We start from the raw sequence: 24,962 nt of genomic DNA on the forward strand, positions 1-24,962 counted from the left end.
ACATTTATTTTATTATATGAGATATTACCGCTATAACGTTATATATATGATGTTATACGGTTTATGGGAATCACGCTTACTGTAAGAGAAACTTACAGTAAGCGTGACTTACAGCTGTCAAATCTGACTAATAAATCTTGTGCCTTCGTCTGCAACGACGACCTGCTAATTCTGTGAATTATTCATTTTGTCACCTTAAATGTTATGTTACATGCGGTTTATCTCAACTATACAGCTGCTTTCTGTTTCACTTACTGCTGCATTGGTTGTGTATTTACCCTGCCGATGAGCTTCATGTAGCGCCTGTGCAAAATATAAGAAAATATTTAAAGTACAAGTGAAAAACTCTCAGGGAAATACCGCTGCTGCTTTATTTAACAGACGGGTTCAGGAAATGGATGAAATTTTAAAAATTCAAATGTAGGTATTTCAGGGAGATTTTAGCGGGTGTAAGGAACCCCCTAGGCTGGCCCCTATTTAAAGGGGCGGTCTGGAAAGATTTTGTTAAAAAACGCCCGTCGCTCTCCTCTGCTCAGCCTGCTTGCGAGTCGTGTTTTCTCTGTTAGAGATCAGTGGAAACTATCATATATTGAACTTATTCATCTTTCATTTAAAAAGAAAGAACCAAGTGGTAAACCGAGTAAGATGGGGAAAGTTCGAGGCGGAATGAAATGCGTTAAATATCTCCTCTTTTTATTCAACTTTATATTTTGGGTAAGTGTCAGCGCCGTCACGTGTAACTTTTTTATGTAAGCTTATATATACTGCGAATTATCTGTATGGTGTTTTATGTAGGTGGGATGTGAAGGGCCGTGTTTCCCGCCAGGCAAACAAATAGCAAGTGCATGCTTTGGGAAAATGCCCCCCGTGACACCTTGTCAGCTCGCTTTCTCTACCGTTTCCCCATCATACCGCCACCCCCCCCCCGGAAGGCTTCGCGGCGCTTTGCCTGACATTTGCATGCCTTTGTCTTCGCTTTCAGCTCCAGCTCCGACTTTTAATTTATCATTAAAAATAACGAGCGCTGAGTGTGAGCGCCGTTTCGGGGCTCGCTGCCTTTTTTTCGCCTCTAAACTCAAATCACATTTTCCATAGAGGAAAATCCGCCCCCTTTTCCCTCCGCCGGAGCGTGTTTTTAACAGGGAGCGTGACAGCCTGCGCCGCAGCTTCGCAAATGTATGAAACAACCACTGAAATGTAACCAGAACGCATGAAGTCGCTGCCCCTGATTAATATTATCATACTTTTTATTTTTCACGACGATATTGTGCGTTTACAGGGGGTATGCCCCGTGTTTATTTTAAATCTTAGTAAGAAATTAAGCGTTCTATATATGGATTATCACCAATTTAAGCATGAAAAATTCATTTTCCCAGACGAAATCGGCTCTGAAAATCTAAACTGCCAGATACATTACGGTCGTGTTTTCGTTTGAGTTGCGACATCGGTGCCCTGGGGGGACTCGCCCTCTGTCCCACGTGTTTAAGGTATCTCACACGGGTTATTCCAGCCTCGCTAGTGGGTATTCATCTGCCGAAAGGTTTAAATGTAGGGTTTAATCACAATGCAGTGAAGTGTAAGGGGACTGGCACCCTTTCCAGGGTGTGCCGCCCTGCCCTGTCCAGTCTGGGACCGGATCACCCTAAGAGGTGGATGGACTATGCAGGGAAATGCAAAGGATCGTTCAATATCAATGTGAAACGTCATGGTTCATCTTCCGTGTTGCTTCTCTTTAAGCAATCTATCCATTTATTTCCAATATACAGAATCGCGTTTGCGTGTAAATAGAGGGATCGAGGAGTGGTAAATCACTAATTGTCTTTTTTTTAAAGCTGTTCCTTTTTCAGACAAATGTGCTATCACAGCCTTTGTTTACAGCCTGTGTGATATTTTCTGCTGGGTTACACTGGTTTTCTGTAGAAAATGAATAGTTGTTTTATGAGGAAGTGCATGCAACAAGATGAACAGGTGAAAGGCAGACATTTTAAAATGGCAGCAGGTAGGAGTTAAGACGGAGGGTAATTTTTATGTGGTTCAGCTACAGTGTTTGAGTCAGTTTCACTGGGCTGATGCACAGTGGGGGGTTATTTGAGCGGAAGGAAAACTGATAGAGGGTTGGACCTCCAAGTTGGAGGAAAAGAGGTACAGAGGAGGAGAGATCTAGGGACACAGAGAAGATGGAGGTAGAGGTGGGCGAGGTAAAGAATGAGCATTCGGAGATTGAGAAGAGAAGAACGCAGGAAGGATAGAGGAGAAGGAATGAAAGCTATGAAAGAATGAGTTTACAGGGCAAGAGGAGAACGTGCATTACAGAGAAGGTTCCGGCATTTCAAGGAGGAAGAATGGGAAACGAACGATATACGAGATTTACACCTTCTCCCCCTGTGCTCTGACAGGGCCACTACTTGTGACTTCCTGAACTAAAATTACTAGTGAAGTATAGTGATGAGTTTTCACACTGATAAGGAAGCGGTAACAGATTCTGTCCATGATCTGCTGGCGTGTCACTCATTCCGACAGTGACCTATCCCTTTCTTCCTTAGCACATGAAATTCATCTCTATATCTCCCGCAAGGATCTAGTCATTAATGTGACATCATCCCTGTCGCCACAATCTAAAGATAGCTGCGTCGGCTGTGTAGAATCCCTTTTTGATCTGTCTGAATAGAGAAGTGAAATGTTTTGTGGATGGGGGTGTTTTGCTAGGGGATTTCAGCACTCAGCTTCATGAGTGGTTTACAGGAAGTTGTGAGCTAGAAACCAGTTAGGATGTTATATTTTCTCCCTCTGGGCCAGGGGGGCACATGAGGTCACCAGGTTGATCTCATCGAAGCACACGTCGGGAAGTTCTCGCAGGAGTTGAGTTCTGCTAGCAGGTCTTGTGGGGAGTCCTGCTTCCCGTTAAATTACATGGGCGATTTCAGTGTCATGGAAGTGACATTTAGCCTCACGTTGGCAAACAAAACAAAAAAAGCCTAGTATCAGTGAGTCAGTTTGCATTTTTTCCCGCACTCTGTAAACGCATGTTTCTCTGATTCTGTTGATTTGAATAAAACAAAGGAATTCTTATCCACTATTTCCTTCTTATCCACTCCTCCGCAGTATTTCCATATGTTTGCATTCCACTGTGTTTGCGTATTTTTTGTCATAATTGTACTTGCATTTACCGTCGCCTTCATTTTTATTTGTGACATGAGGTTTTGTTGAACTTGGTTGGATGAACATTCAGAGTAAGATTCTTATTGCATAATGTAACTGACTGCTGTCTGTGCACGCGAAGATGAACTCAGGAATCTTGAACCTGACCCTATTGGTCTCACACAGAAACATGTGGCCCTGCAGGTCTGACGGGAATGTGCTGTACGTACGGGGCTCAAGGCCAGCGTGTCGCCTACCTCAGTTCACACCCGTCCGCCGTGCAGAGGGCATGGCGGAGCTTGCGTGCAGCTTCTCAAAATGAAAGTGACGCCACGGCCCTGGGTGTCTGCATTTTCCGTGCTTTTTGGGGTCGGCCCTTTGGGTGTTTACCCTGTAACTGAAGCGTTACCCTGGGCAGTCCTTGATAGGGTACTTTCCCAGCGTACATGGCCCTACATACACACATAAATGACTCTGAAACATTCTGCAAAAATTACAAAGTATGCCTGAGTGTGGACAATAATAATAATATTGCCCACATGTTCAGCTTGCAGGGGAAATCTGCTGGACATTTACATTATTGTACTAACGAAAAAGGAGAGTGAGAAGATGGGTGGAATGCAGTGCGTGTCTTTGTGCATCTTTGATTTTGTCTGTTATCGTTCGCCGCTGGTTCGCGGTAATGTGGCTGGTGTAGGACCACCCTCCGCTCTCTGTTTTGGACACTCCTACGGTTCTCTAGTGGCCAAGCCTAGACGATGGACGGAGAGATGGACAGATGGATCCTTCATTAATTCCAAAGGAAACTTCAGGTTTGCAGTAGCACAACACACATATTTAGACCATGAAAAAAGACGATAAACAATTAAGTCAGATCAGGTGGGCTTTATAATCATACCATGCATAGACAGGTGTAAGGGGGTGTGAAATAACGTTCCCCCAGGACCGTGGTAAGACAAACAAACAAGGGGAGAGTTTTCGTAGTACTTACAGAGGAAAAACGCAGAACAATGTGAAACGAGGGGGGCTGGATGTCGGTTTATATACAAAATGCAATGTGTAAGTATGTACACAAGAAGTAAGACGGCATACTCAAACACATTGCACTAGGTATGTAAATGAGGATAAACATTAACAGTGCAGTCATGTAAGTCAGTTCAGGCGTGTAAGCTTGCTCATGTGCAGTATGGGAGTCGAGAATGCAGTGCCGGCTCTCCTTGGATTCAGAGAGCACTGTCCTTTATCTCGGCCTGGTGCCCTGCTCTCGCCTCCCTGCGCAGCTCACATGGGTCCAGCAGTTTCCTGTCGGGGCCTGTGGTCACTGTTGAGCCCCATCCGTAAATGTTTTTATTAGACTGCGGAACAATTGCGATCATAGATGAATCTAGCAGACGGGCCTATAAGTTCCTTCCAAGGCCTCATAAAAACATTCCAGTTGCCTCCCTGCTTCTTAAACTGGGATATGTCGTCTGAAGTGTGGCTGTTTTCGGCGGGTGGGTTTCAGACGGGGGCTGCGCACCTCACCCATGGTGAACAAACTGGATCAATCATTCCAGTCAAAGAAAGGCCCGGGAAACGAGGAATTTGCTCCCCCCCCCCCCCCCCTTGGTGAGCCTGGACTGAGGTGGGTCTTGCTACCCATCGTTTGGTAATTTATACGTATTTTTGGTAAAGGCAAGGAGCCACTCTGAGATTTTGCAAAGACCCGTGTTTTACCAGAGCTTGGTTGATATGTTTGGGTGACAGGACAGCCGTTGGAAACTGGATCTGCCGTCCTGCTCGTTGACGGTAAGCTTAGAGAGCCCGCAGGTTTATGTACATATATCTAATGTTTACACGGCTCGCCCCAAGCTGCAGTGTGAGGCGAAAGAGCCCCATATGCAGCCACCGTGTTGAGTAACGCTACTGTAATGCAGTAACTGGTTAAGTGGGCTGGAGGGGTGTGATGTTGTACCTTTGAGCCATCCTGTTCAGTTGCTACCTTCAGAAAGGTTAGTCGGTGTTCAAAACCTGTAATGGTCTGAAATGAACGGTGATTATGCTTCATCCAGCTGAGATACACCAATATAACCACTATCACCCATCTGAGATGTGCCAGTATTACCAGTATCACCCAGCTGAGATTTACCAGTATTACCCCATGAATGCTGCTGGTGCCATATGAACAGCTCCAGTCCTCTCTGACTTTGGCTCTCTCTCATGGTGATGGCGTTGGTGCTGGAGGACCTGTCCACAGGAATAGGTGTCATCACTCTGGCAGATATTTACCCAAACTGGCATCCTGCAAAAACATCTCAGCTGAATATTTAACAGAGCCAGGCAGCCAGAGCTGCTCGGAAAGCTGTGTGCTGATGTGCAGATGGGTCTATATATAGTTATAAAATCCCCTGGGGTTGTGGCTGGGGGGCCTGTAGCAGAAACTTCGGCGGGTCAAAGACTCAAATCTGTCTTTGAATTAGGTTTGTACATCAGTCTTTTCTAACCGTTGTGAGCAGGAAGGCCCCGCTCATCAGAACATCATCTGGGCCGTGGACTTCATGTACTGTGACGTGTCCAACGGATCAGTCTGGCTTCCCTTCAGAAAGTCACGGTAATGGGTAGTCATGGAGACACAGGGGGAAAAAGGCAGAGAATGTGGCCAGCCGGGCCTTCACAGGACTGCCGAGCCTTCACAGGACTGCCGAGCCTTCACAGGAGAGCCAAGCCCTTATATTTCAGCCCAGTCCTCACACACTGGCTGATGTTCCAGGGACTGACTGACCCTGCTCTCTGAAAAATGTATGTTGCTTTGGATAAAAGCATCTGCTAAATACATAAAATGTAATTTGGATGCACTTCAACAAAAGGCCCATTTAGCAAAATGCTGGGCCTTGTGGCGTACACTGTCACCGTATATGGCAAACTGGGTCTTCCATGCTCAGAGCCTTTTAGCTTGGATTAGTGTCCAGGGGCCATTAGAGCTGTGTGGATCTGTTACCCAGCATGCTGTGCGTTTGATGAATTACAGCAGAGATTTGTCTCTGTGAGCCTCTGCAGGCAGGGACGGGTGACAGAAGAGGACCCAGAGAGAAGCCTGATGGCTTCGCTTTTAATAATAAACCAAGTAGTCATTTCCATTTCTTACCAACGCACTAAAGTGATGCTGTGGGCCCCATGTGGTGAACCGGGCGGAGTTCTGGCCCCGGCTGTAATCTCTGAACAAGCTGAGAGTTTTTGTCTCTCGCCATGAAGTTGAACAGGTGAAGGGCAGCCTGCAAGGGTGGGAAACTCCATGCACCCTGTTATGTTCTGTGGGGAGTAATTTTGACCGTGTCATCTCAGTTGCAGGTCTCTTTGAATAAATGTTCCTGCTAAATAAATAAATGCAATGCAAATGGTAACTGAGGGATGCTTTGCCAATTCTGCTTTAGTCTGGTTCGGAAGTTTGGTGTTAAAACCAGAGGATATGTATTAACTATTTCTGATTTCATGGTTTGTAATGTTCTTGTTCTGCCAGTTTAATCACTGATGGTTTGGTTGCACTTCTCACATTTGCATGGAGGATGTAAGACTCTAGTAGACTTTGATGGCTTGCTGTGCAAATGTGAAAAACAATAACAGATGAGAGGCAGAGGTGGTTTTGTGCAAGCACTTACTGCCATGCTACGGCCTTCCTGTGACCACCCCTCACTTCCTCTCCTCCACAGATGATCGGCTCACTGGTGTTGGCGGTTGGACTGTGGTTGAGGTTTGACTCGAATATCACCTCACTGCTGAACATAGAGGGCGCTCCCCATACCTTCTACTTTGGTGAGTGCGAAGAGCAGGGCTTGGGGGGGGGGGGGGCGAAATGCCCTTTAGGACTAATGGGACTGTAGCCATCAAGAGCCACAACAGGGCCTTCAAAATAAAGCCTCCTTATTCCATCTGGTCCACAAATCCCATGGTCAGTCTGCCTAAAATGACATTTACTTACCTGTGACCATACCCAACACTGGCTGCTAAATTAGTAGCACTGTGATAATGCTTTTGATAAATTGCCACTGTGACAATGGTAAATCAGTTAGCTATTGGTAAATAAGTCAGTCAAATGAGGCTTAATCAACCGTACTAATATGGGTGCATAACAAGTGATCGCTGCCTAGAAGGATGTCAGTGCATGAAAATGGCTGTGTTAGTGCTACAGGTCGGCTGGCTCAGTGGGAGCTATAGGCCTGACTGTGGCCTTTGAGGTCACCTGTGTTTTCATGTGATGATGGAGCGTCAGGCAGCATGTTTCATGCATCAGCAGATGTGAAAGTATCTTTTTATTAATGTTGCTTATTTTCATACCCTTAGTAACTTGCTTAACTTGCAAATGTATTTAGTCAATTTTCTTTATTTTTACTTATTTATAAAGCTAGGAGAAATGTTACGCATTTTACTTCTGCTGTCTTGTGACGGTTTTTGCGAATCAGTTGCATTAAACTTGAAAAAACACTGGAATAAAACACCTTGACTGGCATCGCTAAAGTGTCGCTAAACTTACTGGAGAGACGAATAACGCCAGTCGACCATCTTAATCGCCGGTCACGTGGCGGATCTCGATGGCTGTGCTGCAGGCACAGTCTGCTAACGCGCTAACGTCCAAATGCGTGGGGTTTGCCCGACTCTTTCTGGAAGTGGAAATACCAAAAATAGGCTGACAGACTCTCTCGAGGGTCCCTGAACTCCAGGCTTGGCCCGCAGGAATGGGAAGAGCACCGGGGCTTGGCCTTTCATGCCATGTCACAGCAAGGGGAACCGCAGGAGCCCCGGGCCAGAGTCTCTGCTGCCGATTGAAGATCTGTTTGGGGTTGCCATGTCGACGGGATAAATATTGTTAGCGCCTGGCCTGGTCAGAGCCATGGCGCTAAACGCTACAGTCGCCCTCCTCTGCTCTTATTTTTTTTTATAGTCCTTTTTTTTTTTCCCTCTCTTGGTTTTGCTGCATCGTCTCTTCTTGCGTGGGCAAGGCTTTCCTCTCCCCAACAACGTTATGCTGGCACATGTTTAGGAAACTGGGCTGCACATTTCAAGTGTTTAATTTTCCTGTTGTGTGAGAATGCTCTACTTTTTTCACATTTTGTGCGAAACTAGCTAGGTCAACCATCTCTCTGGCAACGTGAAGCTTACTTTTGTAAAGATACCATCTATGGTCATTTCAACATCAGGAAGGAAACAGATAAGACTTGAAATAGCAAATTATCTTGCGAGTCTTAGGCATCCATTTTGAGGTTGTATAAGCATAGTGGAGAAAATCCCCTGGGATTTCCCTGCCCTTCCCGTCTGGGTGGTACGTCCCAGACTGCCGTGGGCATCCTAGGATTCCTCGTGCCCTCTGCTCTTCCTCCTCTTGGGATCACGGAGAGTTCCGCAGCCCGAACTCAGACGGTCGCACCGCTGGCCGTGATCAGGTCACCATGGCGACCTGACGTGTCCACTCCCTCCTTGAGGTGGCGATACTTGGAGGGCGTGTGCGAAAGTTTTGGTGAAAAAGTTGCACAGGGTAATGCTGTTCGTCTGTGTCTCCGTGACCAGGGAGTTCTGTGTAAACATGTCGCCATACGCTCTTGACCAACCGTGCACTTCTCTTCTGGTGCGTTTAGCTCAGCAGCGATGAGCTGACTTACGCACCACAGACTGGCTTGCGCACCCAAGGATTAGATCTAATCTGTCTATATCAGTAGCCCCTGCGGCCAGAGCATGTCATGGTCACTAAAACCACAGGCAGTCTGAGTGCTCCCTGCACCAGACATAATCTCACAATTCTGTGTACAATTGCCCTCCTTCGTAACTGATATTTTAACTGCTTATTATTATATTAAAATTTGCACAAACACAAATATTTAGTTTTTCAGGCACAGTATAGTTGGTCCCTATGGTAACCCCGTGGACAGTGACTGAGAGAGGTTTAAATTTCATATTTTGTATGGTGACGTCAAGATAAGTGGCCTTTATTGAGCAACCAGCCTTATAAAGGTACATGGTGGCATTACATTCCCCAGGACCAGGGTGTGACGTTGACAGCGAGTGACAAGGGGAGGGTTTTCACAGGACTTACAGGGCAAAATGTACAAATAGGGTTCTGATCTCTGCCTGTTGTACATCAGTAAATATGTGGCCACCCCTGTTGCCACCCACATCAAAATAATAATAATAATAATAATAATAATAATAATAATAAAACATGGACTGTTTTATTTCCTAAGTGGAACTTTAGAAGAGAAACCGTGCACCATGGCCAGGCCCATGAATAATAACCCACCTCTGATGGCCATCACAGGCACAGGAAATGGACCCGATGACTCTATGTCTCATGTCCTCCCCATGTCCGCGAAAGACTGATGGGTTATCAGAGGTTCTCCCGCACTTGGTGGCGGAACCAGCTTTCCAGTTTGTGACTCTTCTAAAGTACCAGCCAATGTACAGTATGTCTTCTGGAGCACTTGACCGCCCATCAGATACGATGAGGACGATATGGGAGGAGTATAGAATTCAGGGGAACGGCTCTACTTAAAAAATACTTTGGAAAATACTTCAGGGAATCTGTGTGGGAAGCGAAAAGGCTGGACAGAGGAACAAGCAAATAGTTCTAACCCTTAAAAGACAACAAGCACAGTACAATCAGTTGAGTTATGCTTCATAAATCAGTACAAGGCCATGTACACAAATGCAGTACTAATAAAATGTACTTGGGAAAACAGGTGTGAACAAAAAATGGCAGATGGATTTTGTTTTAACCAAAACAGTTTACATGCTGAATAACTTGTCATACATAGCCGTGCTGTGAAAAATGGTTATTTTCCAGGATGGTTCCTTGCAGTGTACTGAGTGGTAGAGTGTTGCCATCTAGTGTTAAAGTATTGTTAATAAAAATAAAAAAGGAAACTATACGCTGAGAAGATGCAATCCATCCTGTTATCTCATACGATGCACGAGAATTATTATTTATTGAAGTGAACTTTTTAACTTTAACTGTTCAGAGCTGAAGTTTTGAAATTGTATGTCTTTAAATTCATTTGCACGACATTAAAGAATTGGATGAATTATTATTTAATGTTTATAAAGTGATTTAAATTTATATGTGATGTGTCTATATGGGTTAGAATATACCCCTTGGATCAACAAAGCTGACCTTATCATATCTAATATCATCTGTTATCTAATCCGAATGTTTAGTATCATTACTAATGTTTAGTATCCTTAGTAATAAACATTAGTATCATTACTATTTCTGCTTCGTCCGGTGTTCCTGACAAAGCCAGCCATTCTGATACGCGCAGTTTTGTGTTCTGTCCCCTAAGGCGTTTATATCCTGATTGGCGCCGGGGCTCTGATGATGCTGGTGGGCTTCTTTGGATGCTGTGGCGCCGTCCGCGAGTCCCAGTGCCTCCTGGGCTCTGTGAGTATAAACTCTCTCCATCCATCCTGGTTTTATCAGTGTGTGTGTGTATATATACTGTCTTTACGTGCTTAAGGGTGACGGTTACAAAGGTACCCTCTGACCATATGTCTCCTAAACCTTACAGTTCTTCTCCTGTCTCCTGGTCATCTTCGGCGCGGAGATCGCCGCTGGCGTGTTCGGGTTTTTAAACAAGGACACGGTACGTACACTAGACGTGTATCTTTTCCCATAATGCCCCTGTAGGTCTGTCTGATCGAGACGCTCAACTTTTGAATAAATTGTTCACATAAACTGCAAAATATACAGTAAGAAGACACTGTGTGATGTGGATTGTTACTGCTGAAATGTAATGTGATACAAATTGAATGCATTTTGCCGATATCGATTTTCCTTTGAGTTTCAGTGTTGCGCAGCTCCAGGTTTGAATTTTTCTGTGTTTGTCGTTCCTGTTTTCTGCAGATAGTGAAGGAGATTCAGGAATTTCACACCAAAAACAATGAAACCACGAAGGTATCTGTCCTCTCCCAAGTTGTTGTTGTTTTTTTTTTTGTTTGTTTGTTTTTTTTACCATGACCCTTGGCAACTTGTCAGGTAGCATGAATCAAACCCATGTTCATTCATAGAGAAGACGACCCTTCTCTCTCCTCAAACAAGCTTGTTTATCTTTCATTTCCCAAACCCGAGCTCCGCTTATCAGATTGTCTTGTCAACGATGAAACCAAATTGAGTTGAGTCACTGGTTTAGTCACAACCCTTAATCTCGGCGCCAAGTTATTTCCTGTTTCTGTAGAGCAATTTAAGAATGTTTTTAGCCTTATAATCTGTATCGCTGTTCCCCATCCCAGCCCTCGGGGACTCAGATGGTCCACATTTTTGCTCCCTATCAGATAGTCTACATTAGTGCTTCTGTAAGCTGAGTGGGAGCAAAAACATAAAACTGTAGGTGGGTCCCTGAGGGCTAAATTGGGAAACGCTGATCTATATTAATTAACTCCCCCATAGCTGTGAATTTCTATAGGTATAATGTCAGTAAAGTAGTCCTGTTAATGTAGGAACATCGGCGTTCATGGTCCGGCTCGAGCTACAGGGGAGTGAGATCAGTTTGGAAGCGGATACAGCTGACAGCCGGGCAGTGTTGCTGATCTAGCCATGTGCGCCGCTGCTATATTTACCGCTGGAGCTTCTTCCAAGTCCGTCTCGGACTCGGCTTGCGTGCCGTGACACACATTACTGGCCAATTTTAAACCATCAGCAGCTTTCGGGCCAGAACCCTTCCCTAGTGCTCCATCCGAGTCGCTGCCCTCTCTCCAGGGAAAGCATCGATGTGTCGACTTTGCTCATTCTCTAGACAAGATATTGATTTGCTGATTTTAAAAGAACCATAAATCTCAAAAATTAGCATCTTTGCAGCTGCTAATTCTGTGGTTCGGGGTTTTAAATTTTGATTCCGTTGAACATGTTGAAACACTTCTGTTGGTTTGTCATCCAGAGCTGTAAAGATGTCTCTGCGCTAGAGCTGCCTGTCCCAGTCTGACGTGTTTGAATCTGGCCTGAAACAACACGTTCATTAAACTTCATGTTAATGTTCAAGCTAAATAATAATCAAATAAAAGAGCTTCAGTGCTGCATTCAACTCTTAAGCCAGTGCAGTAAAGTTTGGTTTGGTTCTGTTTTTAAAAAAACCTTTATTATCCATGTGTTGTGCATTTATTACTCATAACACTGGACTGATCGCAGGACGAAATGAAACTGCAATAGCACTCTGAGCCTCTCCAACTGTAAACACATCGTTTTGAAATTCCCCTAATTTGCAGTGCAGGGATCAGCTGTGTTGTTTTAGTTGCCAGTTATGGGGGGGCTGCCAGTGTCATTTCCAAGCACCTGTCTTCCTCCATCACGTTTGAATGGTCACCATAGTAACCAGAGATTATGAAGTCACAAGGGCGGTCACATGATCGAGAAGTGGAAGAGTACTGATTTGCGTGTGATGCATATGTTGCAGTAATGTTTTTGGGATGTTTCCTGAAGGTTGGTACTGTAGTCAGCCTCCTTGTTTGTTCCCACATTAGCTGTAAAATTAGAGGTGATCTTTTAAATCGGTTACGAAAGGCACTAGCTTACTTTTGGTGTGTTTGACGTACTCTTGATTATTTCCAGAAAAACACAGCATAACAAACCCAGGGCGGGGTCCTCCTTGTTAGATTTTGCCAACTGGGGGGCCAGAGGCCAAAGCAAATTTTGAGGGGGGTTCAAACCTGGGTGGTCAGCATGTGGTGTCCCACCCCTCGTCCCATCATATAGATGAATCCTACATACCTCTCCACCTGTCAGACATCTCACCATGCTGCTGAGAGGACAGGCTGCTGTGCCCGTGATTGATAGGTCACTGGTTTAAATCCCAGGGTCGGCAGAGTGATGTCACTGCTGGGCCCATGAGCCTACTGGATAAAAGCATCTGCTGTATGAATAAATAGAATGAGCAGCCTACGAGGCAGCCTCACAGCTGTCTCAGCCTCAATGTTCCAGTAAACTGAATGTCCGTCGCATGTGGGGTTTTCCATTCTAATGAGGTTTCCCCTTTTCTGCCAACCTCCTACAGTTATGTTGCAGTTTGATATCCAGTAATGAGTGCAACGACAAAGAGGTAAAGTGCCCCTCATGCAAGTTTACACTGACACACACACACGATTCACCTCATCATGGGGACTTCCCACTGACCCCACCCCTAAAGCAGATAATGACTCCTAACTCTGAGTAATGATAATTACTCCAATCTCATAAATACCCAGCACACTGTATTGGACGAAGCAAACTCTGCTCATTGTACTTTACACTGATGTATTTGCAATTTCATATGTTTATATTTAGCTATATCTTTAGTATCTCTTCCATAAATTTCCATAAATACGTACCTGTGCAGTTCTTAGTTAAATGTCTGTTATGATGTTTGTGTCTTATGTTTTGTGCTGTCGAACCGTGTCACGTGTTACTGACTGGCTAATGCGAGTAAGAATTCCTATGTACTGATGTACAAAAGGCAAATAAAGAATCTTAAATCTTCAATTCTAACCCTGAAAGGGTTTCTGTGAAGAATAAAAATAGGAATCCCAGTAATATTCTACTGGTGACGCGAATGGGGCCAAAGTGTGCCTGTTCCTTCCAGCCCGTGACATTTCCCAGGTCGGCCTTCGCCGTTGGCCAGGGGAATTTCTCGGATCGTCCTGTCCCCTCCAGGTGTAACTGAGCTCCGAACCTCTGTGTTCCTCTAGGCCTGTAAAACAGCCATCGGCACCTTCTTCGGGAACAAGCTGCACATCGTTGGCTACGTGGGGATCGGCATTGCTGGCGTCATGGTAACGGTTTTGGGGGGAGCCGCCTCCCCAAAAAGGGGAGGGTCCTTAAGTGACCTCTTTGTAATTAGACCTTTAGAAACTTGTGTGCAATGCACTAAAATAGTGAGCCAGTAGCACCTGGGCTGCGGTGGTTAAAATCCTTCGCTGTAGGATCAGGTTCTTAAGGTTTCTGCCCTTTGAAAACCCACAGGCTCCCCTGTTTCATTGGGGGCTCTGTGTGGCCCGTGGGGATCAGAAGGTCGCTAGTTTAAATCCTGGGGCCGGATGATGCCACCAGGCCCTTGAGCAAGACCCTTAACCCCCAGCCTCGAAAATAATTCTATTCTTAGCAGAAGCAGAATCTGACAGGTTTGTGTGTGTGTGTGTCCCCAGATCATTGGCATGATCTTCAGCATGGTCCTGTGCTGTGCGATACGAAACAGCAGAGAGGTCTTCTAGACATCTCCTTCCACCTGCCCCTCCCCACGTCCCCCGGATCCCGGACACCAGAGCCACCATAAACAACATCTTCTCAGCTGGGTCGCCCCACCGGAGCCTGATGAAGGATTTGCGGGGGGGGGGGGGGGGCGCTCCCTGCTGCTTCAAAGCCCACGCAGGAAGACCACCTGCCCAATTTCTATCCTCTGCAGTTCCTCGACTTCCATGCCACTGTTAGTGCGGTTTCTTGATCCCTTTTCTGTTCCACGTCGACTCCAGTATGTTCCCAGCCTGAGAAAGGGGTCGTAACTCGCTGTTACTTATTACTCCAATCCCCAGCCCTGGCCTGTTGCCCGCCTCAGCATAGCCGGTCATTTTCTAGCCGGTTCACCTGAGGCATCTGTGCTAAAACGTGTAAAGCTGTTCTGTGGTGAGACTCAGTCTGCCTCTGTAAGCAGAGAATCGCACTCATACAGATGCTCTGGCTAAGCTGAAGTATGGCCGTTGTGTTATTCCCGCGGTAATAGCCCCACACCACCCTACCGGCGCCCCCTTCAGGAATGCAGCTGTCCCACAGCCTGGCGCTTGAGAGTCACCCCCACCCGTGTGTCCACCTGGGACGAGCATGGAAAAGTTTTTTTTTGCCTCCAGCTAGCATGTCCAGCAGGCTTCCAATCGCTTTGGTCAGGCTCGGGATCGAGGACAAAGCCCTGATATTTGCGTAGCAACGAGACCACAGAGCTGGTCCTCTTCATCCCAACACACACAATTTGTTTTTATTAATATTATTATTATTATTCAGCCATAACTCTGGAGTGTACTGTATAGACGGTAGTATGTTTAGACTTGGTAATGTTATTTTTTATCTTTTATTTGTTTAATGTGCCTTTTTTATGAAAAAATGTCGAGTTCTGATGTCATAAAAGGGAGACTAAAATGTAATACTGTGCCTGAAGGCTCAGGTGTCTGAGAACTGGCAGAAGGCCAGTGTGGGGGACGGACGCTGTGAATGCAGCCTGCGACGGACGCGCCGCAGTCAGAGCGGCCTGCTGAACCTTCCTGACTGTACCTCCGCCGACCCCGTGGCCCCCGGCTGCATTCACGCCTCGCTTTAAGGCTTCTGTTTTCACGTCACTGAGGTGTGGGATGTACCAAGGTGCTGGGGAGGGATTTAAGCAATAACTGGGACTGGTCACCAGCAGATCTTGGGCCCTGGTCACAGCACTGTGAGGCAAAAGCACTTCAGGTTCCACGTGTGCAGTGTTTGCTGCCCTCTGCCTTTGCTCTCCACTTCTGAATGTGAAAGCGTTCCTGCTTTAAAGATTACTTTGATTGCTTCTTTTTGTATAAATGAAAATTTAAGAGTTTGTAGTACTGTAAAGTGTATTGTAGATTTGATGGACCTTGTGTTTAATTTATTTAATGGCTGGTTTCATTTGAGAATATTAAAGGACATTAAAGCTTCTCAGGAAGACACTCGTGCAAAGATTGAACCCGAACCTTGTCATTTATTTATTTAATCGTAGCTCTGCAGTTGGGCTTTGCTCTCATTGTGTGGGTCGTCACTCAGGAGGGAGTGACTCATACTGGAGGTTTTAAAAGCACCCCCAGTCTCGGGACTCAGGCACAGGAGCCCCCAAGAAATGGATGACCAAGCAACTGGAGTCTGAGGCCTTCTGGAGCGGAGGTGATCATCGCTGACGTCCAAAAGCTTCAGACGCAGAATAGACACCTGCTTTTGTGTCAACAATGATGTGGTGCAAGCCAGAATGGGGAAGGAAACGAGCACAGGAAATATGTTGTTAATTCAGTAATGGTCGGATTTCCATAATGAAAACATTTCAGAGCGATATTACAGGAAGTCACTAGTTAGAGGCTGATCAGTGGGAGTAGTTTAGAATGTGATGTGTCTGAAGATCCTGAGACGGTCCCTTGTCCTGAAATGAGGGGTCGTCGTAGAGTTATTTGGGCGCGGGTTTGTAGCTGCACGTACCATGCGTAGCCTCCTGGCATCAGGTGTCAGGGTGGCACTGCATTGCAGTCTTGGTCTCTTTCTGGAAGCTTCCAAGTGTGAACGCCCATGCCAGAGTATGAGTGTAACCCGCGTCGGTGTGGAGTTCCCGGCAAGGATCCGGTTTCCTCTTCTTTAAAAAAGGTGTGATGTATGGAATATGGTATTCTTGGGATTAATGCTAAGGGGTTTTCTCTGTGAAATGGTGATACCCAAGAGCCAGATCAGACCACCATGTGATTTATACTCAGCAAGTTCCTGTGAGCATTAAATTTACCTTCCCCTGTTGCAATCGTGTTCTCTACTGACCATGTAAAACACAGCTGGGCTTCCAGCTTTAGCTGATGCTGCAAGTGGACCACGTAAGCTGATATCTACAGTACCAGTCAAAAGTCTGGAACTGGCCATTGAGTTCTCAGCATATAAATAGGCCATTTGTGGGTCATTGGCAATCCCATACCAGACTGCACTGTAACATTGTACTTATATCGGCCAATTTCAATCTAAATGTTTAGTATATTGTAGCACCGGCGGGGCACATGCCCCACATAGAGTTGTAAATAGTCCTTGTATTGTTGTTATTGTTAATGGTTATATTTCCTTATTGTTGCGCATGTGTTTACCTGTGTCTTGTGTGTACCCGGTCTGATCCTCGTGTGTAATTAGCTTCCGCAAATCTCCCACCATGTATGTGTCTTACAGTTCGGCGTCTGACAACCTTGTGTTTCCCATGTGTAATTGGTTTGGTGCTCGTTGGGTGCCTGATGTAGTCCTTTCAGGGATACCAATAAAGAGCATGATCTCCTTGACAAGCAAGTCTCTTTCTCTGCTACCTCGATGCCTCGAACCACCTGATGCCACAATATTAAATCACACCGAATGCCTCATCAAGCGTGGCTGCATAAGCCCGAACCCCCCCCCCCCCAACACTTCAAAAATCTCTGCTGCACCCCTGCAAACGTGGCAAACGTGCAAAATCCAAGCACACAGATCTAGGTGTGGGAATCAAGCCCTCAGCCTTACAGCTGTGAGGCAACAGCATTGTTGGTCTGTATTCAATCAGCACGTCATTAAACCAGAACAGAGAATATCTTTTGATTTTATTGAAACAGATATATACAAAGGAAGACAGTCAGACACAATGACTGAAAGTTAGAGGACCATGTATTCTTTGAACGCACAGGAGAACCAAGCAGCGTGAAATAACCAGTTAAACTGGTAAGAGAAGAAAAAGGTGTATTTTCTCACATTGCATCTTACCCAACTGCATTTCTAACGGAGTTGGTTACAGTGGAACCATTATTAACAACATCTACGGGTTCATAGCTGTTCTTTGGCTTGTTCTTGTATAACTTGACAAAATTCATTTTGAATTGTAAATTCCAGAAACACCAACCTTTTAAGAATTAATAAATATATAGTGAATTATTGTTTTCTTTAATTGCTGGATTGTCTTCAGATGTTCAACGTTGACCGGAAAAACACGTGAAACCTCAAACGTTACGCAGTCCAAAACGTTTGTATGAACTATTTCGATTTGTTGGAGACAACACCGCACACGAGACTAATGCAGTTTGGTCCTTATCAACGATCAACGTCATGGGGAGGTCAGTGGTTTATTGAATATAAATGAGAAAAAGATTCAGATCTACCTAAAAGGTTGGTTTGATTGCTCCTTTGTCATCTTCTATCATTCACTCCCAGGAATGATTTCATGTTGTGGAACGCAGGTCACATTTGCCTTTTTCTGTCTTACTTTGGCCCAGACAGCGCTTCCAAAACACTATGGGTCCTCCGATTGATACGCCTAACTATGTTTACAGGAAAACCCGTGTCTCTGATCATAAATCCAGAGGTGGACAGTTCAGTTCCATAAAGAAAGATTTTGTTTCAACCAACCAGCTGAGTTACAGTCACAGAGTACTCATTTGGTTGGTTGAATCAAAATCTTGGTCTGGATTTTGAACCAGAACTATCCACCTTTGCTTAAATGCATTTGCACAGAGGAGCAGGGATCAGTTTATGTTTTCGTTGCTACTCCTTTCATGTTTCGAGGCTATAACCAGGGCTGGAAATGGAGCCTGCCCCCTTGCCTGAGACAAGCCAATTAGACAAACGGCGAGTACAACAAACTGAACATGGCGTACTACGTTTTCACTGAACTAGCCCAGTAGGGTAGTAGCAAAAATTCTTAAGTTCTACCCAGAATATAACACTAAGTGTAACGGTTCTAACATTCCCAGTCAAACGTTTGAACCCACTAAGCCGCGTACAAAGGACAGTGGTAAATGGTTTGGGAGGAGTTTCACCAGAGAGTGAAGGATAAGTGGCCAATGAGTGCTGCAAATATATATGGGACCTCCTGCAGAAGAGATGGAAAGGCATCACAGGAGGCCTCCTCATGGAAGGAGCAATGAGGAGAAAGTGGGGTCAGGCAGTAACTGGAGCAACTGGGGTTGAGGGCCGAATTCAGTGCATATGTCCATATATGTTATTTTATAGTTTTGATGTCTTTATAACTATTCTAAAATGTAGAGAATAGTTCAAATAAACCTTTCTATGGGTAGGTATGTCCAAACCTTTCACTGATACTGCATGCTAATAATTACTCTGTTGGCACAATTAAAAGACATATGAGAACATTATGATGTTTGAAAGTCTAGCTACATCGATGTCACAATGTGATCGTTCATGGTCAGGAACACCCCATCAATCCGTCCTGAAGGTCCTATCTCAGTTAGGAATCCTTTAGGAATCCGGAAACACAGTGAGCTGCACATCTCAAAGATGGCTGCTGCATTTCAAATGGAGTGGTTTTTTTTTTATACCTGTACCATTTTTAAAGAATAGCTTAATCACACAGCCCTCACAGCGGGTCACCCTATCATTTACAAATTCACTGCCATGTAACATCACCACAGTGAGGAATAGGAGACAGAACAGGTGAAACCCACCAGAAGTCATGTCAGACACCAAGCAGATGAGCTTGGGCACGATAGACAGAGTCCATCTTGGATGTTTTGCATCAAACGAGCATCTAGATATGATTTGTCCCTCCCAAATGGAAGGAAAAAAACATCACTGGCAGCCTTCCAAAGTGGTTCCAAAGTGAAACAGTTTAACGGCCATCCAATTATCTCATCAAGTAAGAAATAAAGGGGGCGGGATAACTGAATGGCATCACATGACACATTCTAGCCAATCATGGGTGTTCGGTTTGGCAAAAATAATATTTTTCCCGAGAGAAACACTCAGCTCAGAATTTTTTTTTCTGTTTTTAATCCTTTGCAACTCTCTTGAGACTTGAAGCTGCCGTGGTCTTGATGATGCATCTGGGCACACCGCTTATCTTCAGGCGGAGAAGAGAGTGTTGGGCGTGTAATCGAGGACAAACTCGCCGACTCCGAGCACATACACGACCTGGGCAATGCCGAAGAGCGGGGCGATGAGCAGGGCCCGACAGCTGGCCCCCTTCAGGAAGGCCGACGGACCCTCTTTCCGCAGGATCTTTCTGCAGGGACGAGATGAAATGAAAGGGTGCTTTATTTGCCGTTTGTACAGATGCATTGTAACGTGTTAGTGTTCACATATCTCGTGCTGCTCTTCATTTTAAGACATGCACACACATAGAGGTGAGACTGAAGCTTGGGGTCTGAGTGCAGGGTCAGACATCCATCCAGTATCTCTGGGGCATTTTTCAAGGGGTTAAGGGCCTGGATCAAGGGTCCAATGAAGATGTAGCTATTCATCTGAACACAGGACTTGAACTAGTATCCTTCTGATCAGAGGCACAGAGAGTTTTCCCACGTAAGTTTACAGGGAGGGGTGGCCCACCTGGCACAGTCCACAATGCCGCTGTAGCTCTCCTCATGGGCTCCTCTGCTGAGGGACTGTAATCTTGTCTTGATGACTGTGGGGAGAGAAGTATTTCAGATGGAGCTTTATTGGCTAATTAAACATGTACTGTAAGAGATCAGGTTTATTAGGAGGGTTAAGGACCCAACAGTGATTTTGCTACTCTGCCGAGCATAAGATTCAAACCAGTGACCTTCTGATCATGGGCAGGGAGAGCTAAACTGCTAGGCTCCACACCGCCCCCTGCTGGCCATTGCATCCCCCAAAGTCGGTACTCACCATCGCAGGGGTTGACGGCCACAGCGGCAATGCAGCCGGCGCCACAGCCAGACAGGAAGGACCAGTAGAAGGGCGGGGCCTCTGAGGGCTGCCCCTGGCCTAGCCGGTTTAGGTGAGCAAACAGCGGGAAGTAGATCACAGAGAAAGGCACGTCCCTGCAGATGGAGGTGGGAGGAGTCAGGTGGGAGGCAGATGGGAGGTGCCAGGCATACTTGATTCGGGCCTTACCTCAGGAGTGTGGCCCCCAGGCCCCGGTAGAGGCCCCCAACGCCTTGGCTATGCAGGAGGTCCCACGCTATCTTTGTGGCCGACACGCTTCTCACAGCTGCTACCCCGGCATTGTACTGTCGGGCTGGAACGGCAGTGCCGGCCACGCTCAGCTTCAGCGGGAGTGTCATGGCAGGGCTCCGTTGCTGCGCCGCTGTCATGAGGAGCGGGACAGTCACATAGGGGCCAGGCGGCACAACTCCAGCGTATTCCCTCCCCCAAGGTGGCCTTGTGACTTACTCAGCCTCCCCGCATCCTGTAGCTGGATTTTGAGCATCTCCATCGGAGTGGTGATGATGACTTGGCAGATCCCTGCGCCGCAGCCCGCTAACATCTCCCGAAAGACCGTCAGTCCCCTCCTGTAGGACAGACACAGCCCCCCTGAACTGCTGCTGTACTCAGGGTCCTCAGGGTTTCAAGAACCCATCACAATGCGAATTGGCTACTGATGGCCAAACGAAACCTCATGAACCATCTAGTAGGGTCAAAAAATACAGCAAATGGTTCATGTTGTTTTCACCATCACTACTCTTCGCCTTCAAGAAAGGCCTCAAGACCCATCTGTTCCAGCAATACCTCTACTAGCCTGACACCAGTCCATGTTCCCTGAATCCTCTTAATGTCGTACCTCCTGCTGATTTGAATAGCTTAGTCTTGTTAGGTTCTTGCTTTTTTGGAAGATGTTTTGTAGTTCCTGCTCCAATCCTGCTTACACTTATACCTGGGAATTCATTGTAAGCTCAACCTAGTTCACTTATGCCAAATGAACTCCTTCACAGCTGTATGCTTGTGACATGATGTTTGTCTTATTTGTACGCTACCTTGGACAAAAGTGCCTTCTGAATAAAATTAATGTTAATTGTTGGTGTTGATGGCGAACAAAACATACCCGTCTCTGGCAAAGTGGTGGCGGAAGAAGTCGTTGGCAGCGAGCTTGATCGCCTTTTCAGGGGTAACCAATGTGAGGTTGACAGCAGCACCTGCAAAGGAATTCGAGGTCGGAATTAGTGAGCGGGCAGGCTGGGCCCATATGCCAGGGCCTGTCCTGACTGTGAAACCATGCAACGGAGGTCCAGCGCCAAGCTGGTCTCGGGCCAGCACAAAATGGGTCACAGGTGAAAGATTGCACCACGTCTCGAATTACGGGAACAGCACAAGCTCTGGTAGGATTAGTAGGCGTAGCAGGGAGGCTTCAGGCCCCTGAAAGAGGCTCAGCACCAGCGCTGCAAGCTAAAGTTGATCTGAAGACCAGGCATGGGGAAAAATGTGAAGCAAAGAGAAATGCCAGCGCATTTAGCACTTCAAGCAAAAAAAAAAAACTCAATTTTCTTTAAAAGTGTATGATACTGGGAACAAAGTTTAAAATCCACATGTTAAAGTGAGAGTAAAACATAGTGACACATGTTGACATTGCATTCAAGGTCTAATCTGGGAAGAGCAGATAGCAACAGTGGACGGGAGGAGGAAGGAAATGCAGGATCAGTACTGGGGGGTGGGGGGCGCTTTGAAATAGAACACAGGTGGGCATACACAGTGACCCACTTCTGAATCCATACGAGTCAGCAACCTGCCCAACCAGTTCCTCTCGCGTTTGCATATAGGGGATCACTGATCCCACTCCGCCATTAGCTGCTGTTACTGGTAACGCTCAAAGAATGTCTGGTGCCATAGGCAAGCTTCACAACCAGCACTCCTCGTCTGAATCAAGACGGAAGATGGCACCCAAGGTGGCCGCCTATGATGTCAAAAGGCTAATACAACTGGCAACTTCATCAGACTGATTTTGCAACAAGCTAGCATGGACAAGCTAACATAGAAACCCTGTACAAGAAAGGCTCGAGTGGCCAGGACTTCTTGAAGAGGCTGGGGTCTCTGGGGTGTGACAGTCGCTGTTATATCAGTCCATGATAGTGGCTAAAATCACCATTGTTTGCTGCGGCAAGAGCATCAATACAGGTGAGGCAGACAAAGGTTATCAGAAAGGCTAATTCTGCTTTGCGAGCTGACCTGGACCTTCTAGTAGCAGTCATACAGAAATGCACACTCAGCCAAATGCTCAGCGTCCTGAAAAATGCATCACATCAGCTGTATAACACTCTACAAAGGGGCATCTTCAGAGAGGGGCTAATGTGATCGTGCTATAACCAACGAGGCCCTATCAGTGGCACAGGCGAGGGGTCCACACAGCACACACAATGGGAGGGGCCCAAGCTTGGGAGGGGCCCCATCTAAATCTACTGTAGGATATTTGTAATTAAAATTTGCAAAAATATGCATATATACAAGGGCGTAACTTTGGGTTGAACATTGCGGGGGTGTTGAGGCCCAACGCCACTGAGCTCTATCTTCAATCACAATCCAGTAAGCAGGCAGTAATCGGGGCAGGAGATAGCAAACTAACGTCATTACTGTTTCAGCTCACATGGATGGCACAATGTGCACATGCAACAAATGGCCACCAGGGGCAGAAGAGAGGAGGGAAAGATCTACAAAAATACATGCCGCTTGTGTTTACAGACGTCTTAGGCTAAAAGGCAGATGTGTAAACTCCACACAAACACAGCTCAGCTGTGGTCAGGTTGGTTCTTTGCAGGTAGATAGAATTCAACAATACAGCTACAGATACTAAAAATATACACGTACACACATAAAATAGAGCTGAGCTATGAAAGTTGTATGTGTTTGTATTTAATTGGCAGGAATGACCAAATATTCACTATTTGTATAACCCAAGCTAAGGTTAGTCACTCATGTTTTTGGCCAAAAAAATCCAAGTCCCAAGATGACTGTGGATGTTAGCTTTATATATTGCAGTATGGCCACTTTCCATGCCACTGACAGATGATCATTTTTGAAGAAACGTCTCACCTCTATACATCCCAAGGTAACCTTCAGACCTGACGGTTTTCAAGAGGCAATCCACCCTGCAACACGGAGCAGAAATTAGCTTGACTGAAGAGCGCTCTCCACTGAGATGTTCCTTTTGTAGCTTGAAGCCAGCGCCAAGCCATCAGGGGAATAAATGACGGAGCTGACATGACAGCCTAGTGCCACGGCTGAACGTGGAACTATAGGAATGCGAGGGTCCCTCTTCACGATTCCCCGAGCACCGACTCTCCGTGATCCAGCTGAACCGGAACCATCGGCATGGTCACAATGACACCTCCCCTGGCGTGTGGTCACCCTCAAACTCAATCCCGGCTCTGTCTGGGGGTGTGCTGGGACCAGTAGGGGCCGGGACCCCCGAGGTCGCACTCACATGCTCCGGTACACCTGTTGCCCGTGCCTCTGGTTCTGAAGCCTTGTCTTGGCCAGGTCGATGGGGAAGACGCAGGTGACCCCCACAATACCGGCAACGCCGCCATTGATGAGCTTGGCTGGCAGGCTGGATGAAGGAAAACCATAATTACCACACAAGCTAAAATTGCATGTAAATACCATAGAGGTCGTATATTAGCCATATTTACCATACAGAATGTAATTAGCATGCAGCCCGTAATTACCACAGACTGTAATTATCATATAGGTTGTATTTGCTGTATAAGCTGTAATTACCACACAGGCTGTAATTAATTGCCACATGTTTAGTTAGCTATTGTGCCAAACTGATTTTACAGCATCATCAGACTGATTCCTGAGATTAGGAGCAATGTCTCCCTTAACTGTCATGTTCTCCTGTTGTCATTTGCGGCTCGTTGCGCTTGTATCTTTGGCTCATCGCGTTTGCATGTTTGTGTTCCTCTTTGACATTCTGTCCACCGTCCTTGGCTGCACATTGAGTTACATTTAAGGCATGGCATAGTGACCCGGGCAGCATGGGGAAGGGGGGGGTCGGGGGGGATATCCGCTTACCTGATCTGCTGCTGGGACATGCTGAGGACCAAGTGGAGCAGTAGGCAGGAGCTGGAGGAGCTGCGGCTGGACGTAGACAACGTGCGCCGGAGTCAGCGGAGGGACATAGGGTCATATATATACCTGTGCCCTGGGCGGGGCCTGGAAAGTCCCGCCCCCTTTGTGTCCAGTCCACTAATCCCGCTCCAGAAAAGCCAGTGATTGGCAGGCACAGATTTTGCAACTCAAGATGGTGGTGCTGCATGATGAAATCGCAACACATGCCTGTTAGCCATGAAAGGGGATCCTCTGAGCGTGTGATCACTGTAAAGCCGGCCAGCTGCCCCCACTCACCCAGGCCGACAGTGAAGCCACCTGCAGGAGCGATACAGCGAAAAGACAGAGA

At 46.3% G+C, this 24,962-nt stretch overlaps 2 protein-coding genes across 2 annotated transcripts; one reads left to right on the plus strand and one right to left on the minus strand.

The window, feature by feature from the left end:
- The first annotated feature begins 497 nt into the window (after positions 1-497).
- LOC111855310 (CD9 antigen-like) lies at positions 498-15,806 on the plus strand. Its single transcript, XM_023834225.2, has 8 exons — positions 498-714; positions 6,825-6,927; positions 10,443-10,540; positions 10,668-10,742; positions 11,003-11,053; positions 13,143-13,187; positions 13,813-13,896; positions 14,269-15,806. The coding sequence occupies exons 1-8, from the start codon at positions 646-648 to the stop codon at positions 14,332-14,334; spliced, it is 591 nt and encodes a 196-aa protein (XP_023689993.1). The 5' UTR covers positions 498-645; the 3' UTR covers positions 14,335-15,806.
- Positions 15,807-17,405: 1,599 nt separating this feature from the next.
- Positions 17,406-24,682, minus strand: LOC111855209 (mitochondrial glutamate carrier 1-like). The gene is made up of 9 exons (XM_023834010.2): positions 24,578-24,682; positions 23,985-24,110; positions 23,594-23,649; positions 21,615-21,705; positions 20,966-21,084; positions 20,687-20,879; positions 20,459-20,613; positions 20,159-20,234; positions 17,406-19,835 (listed from the first exon to the last, which is right to left on the minus strand). The coding sequence occupies exons 1-9, from the start codon at positions 24,595-24,597 to the stop codon at positions 19,676-19,678; spliced, it is 996 nt and encodes a 331-aa protein (XP_023689778.1). The 5' UTR covers positions 24,598-24,682; the 3' UTR covers positions 17,406-19,675.
- Between the last annotated feature and the right edge of the window lie 280 nt (positions 24,683-24,962).

The sequence above is a fragment of the Paramormyrops kingsleyae genome, chromosome 18, assembly GCF_048594095.1.
Source record: "Paramormyrops kingsleyae isolate MSU_618 chromosome 18, PKINGS_0.4, whole genome shotgun sequence".
In the NCBI taxonomy this organism is placed as follows: Eukaryota; Metazoa; Chordata; class Actinopteri; order Osteoglossiformes; family Mormyridae; genus Paramormyrops; species Paramormyrops kingsleyae.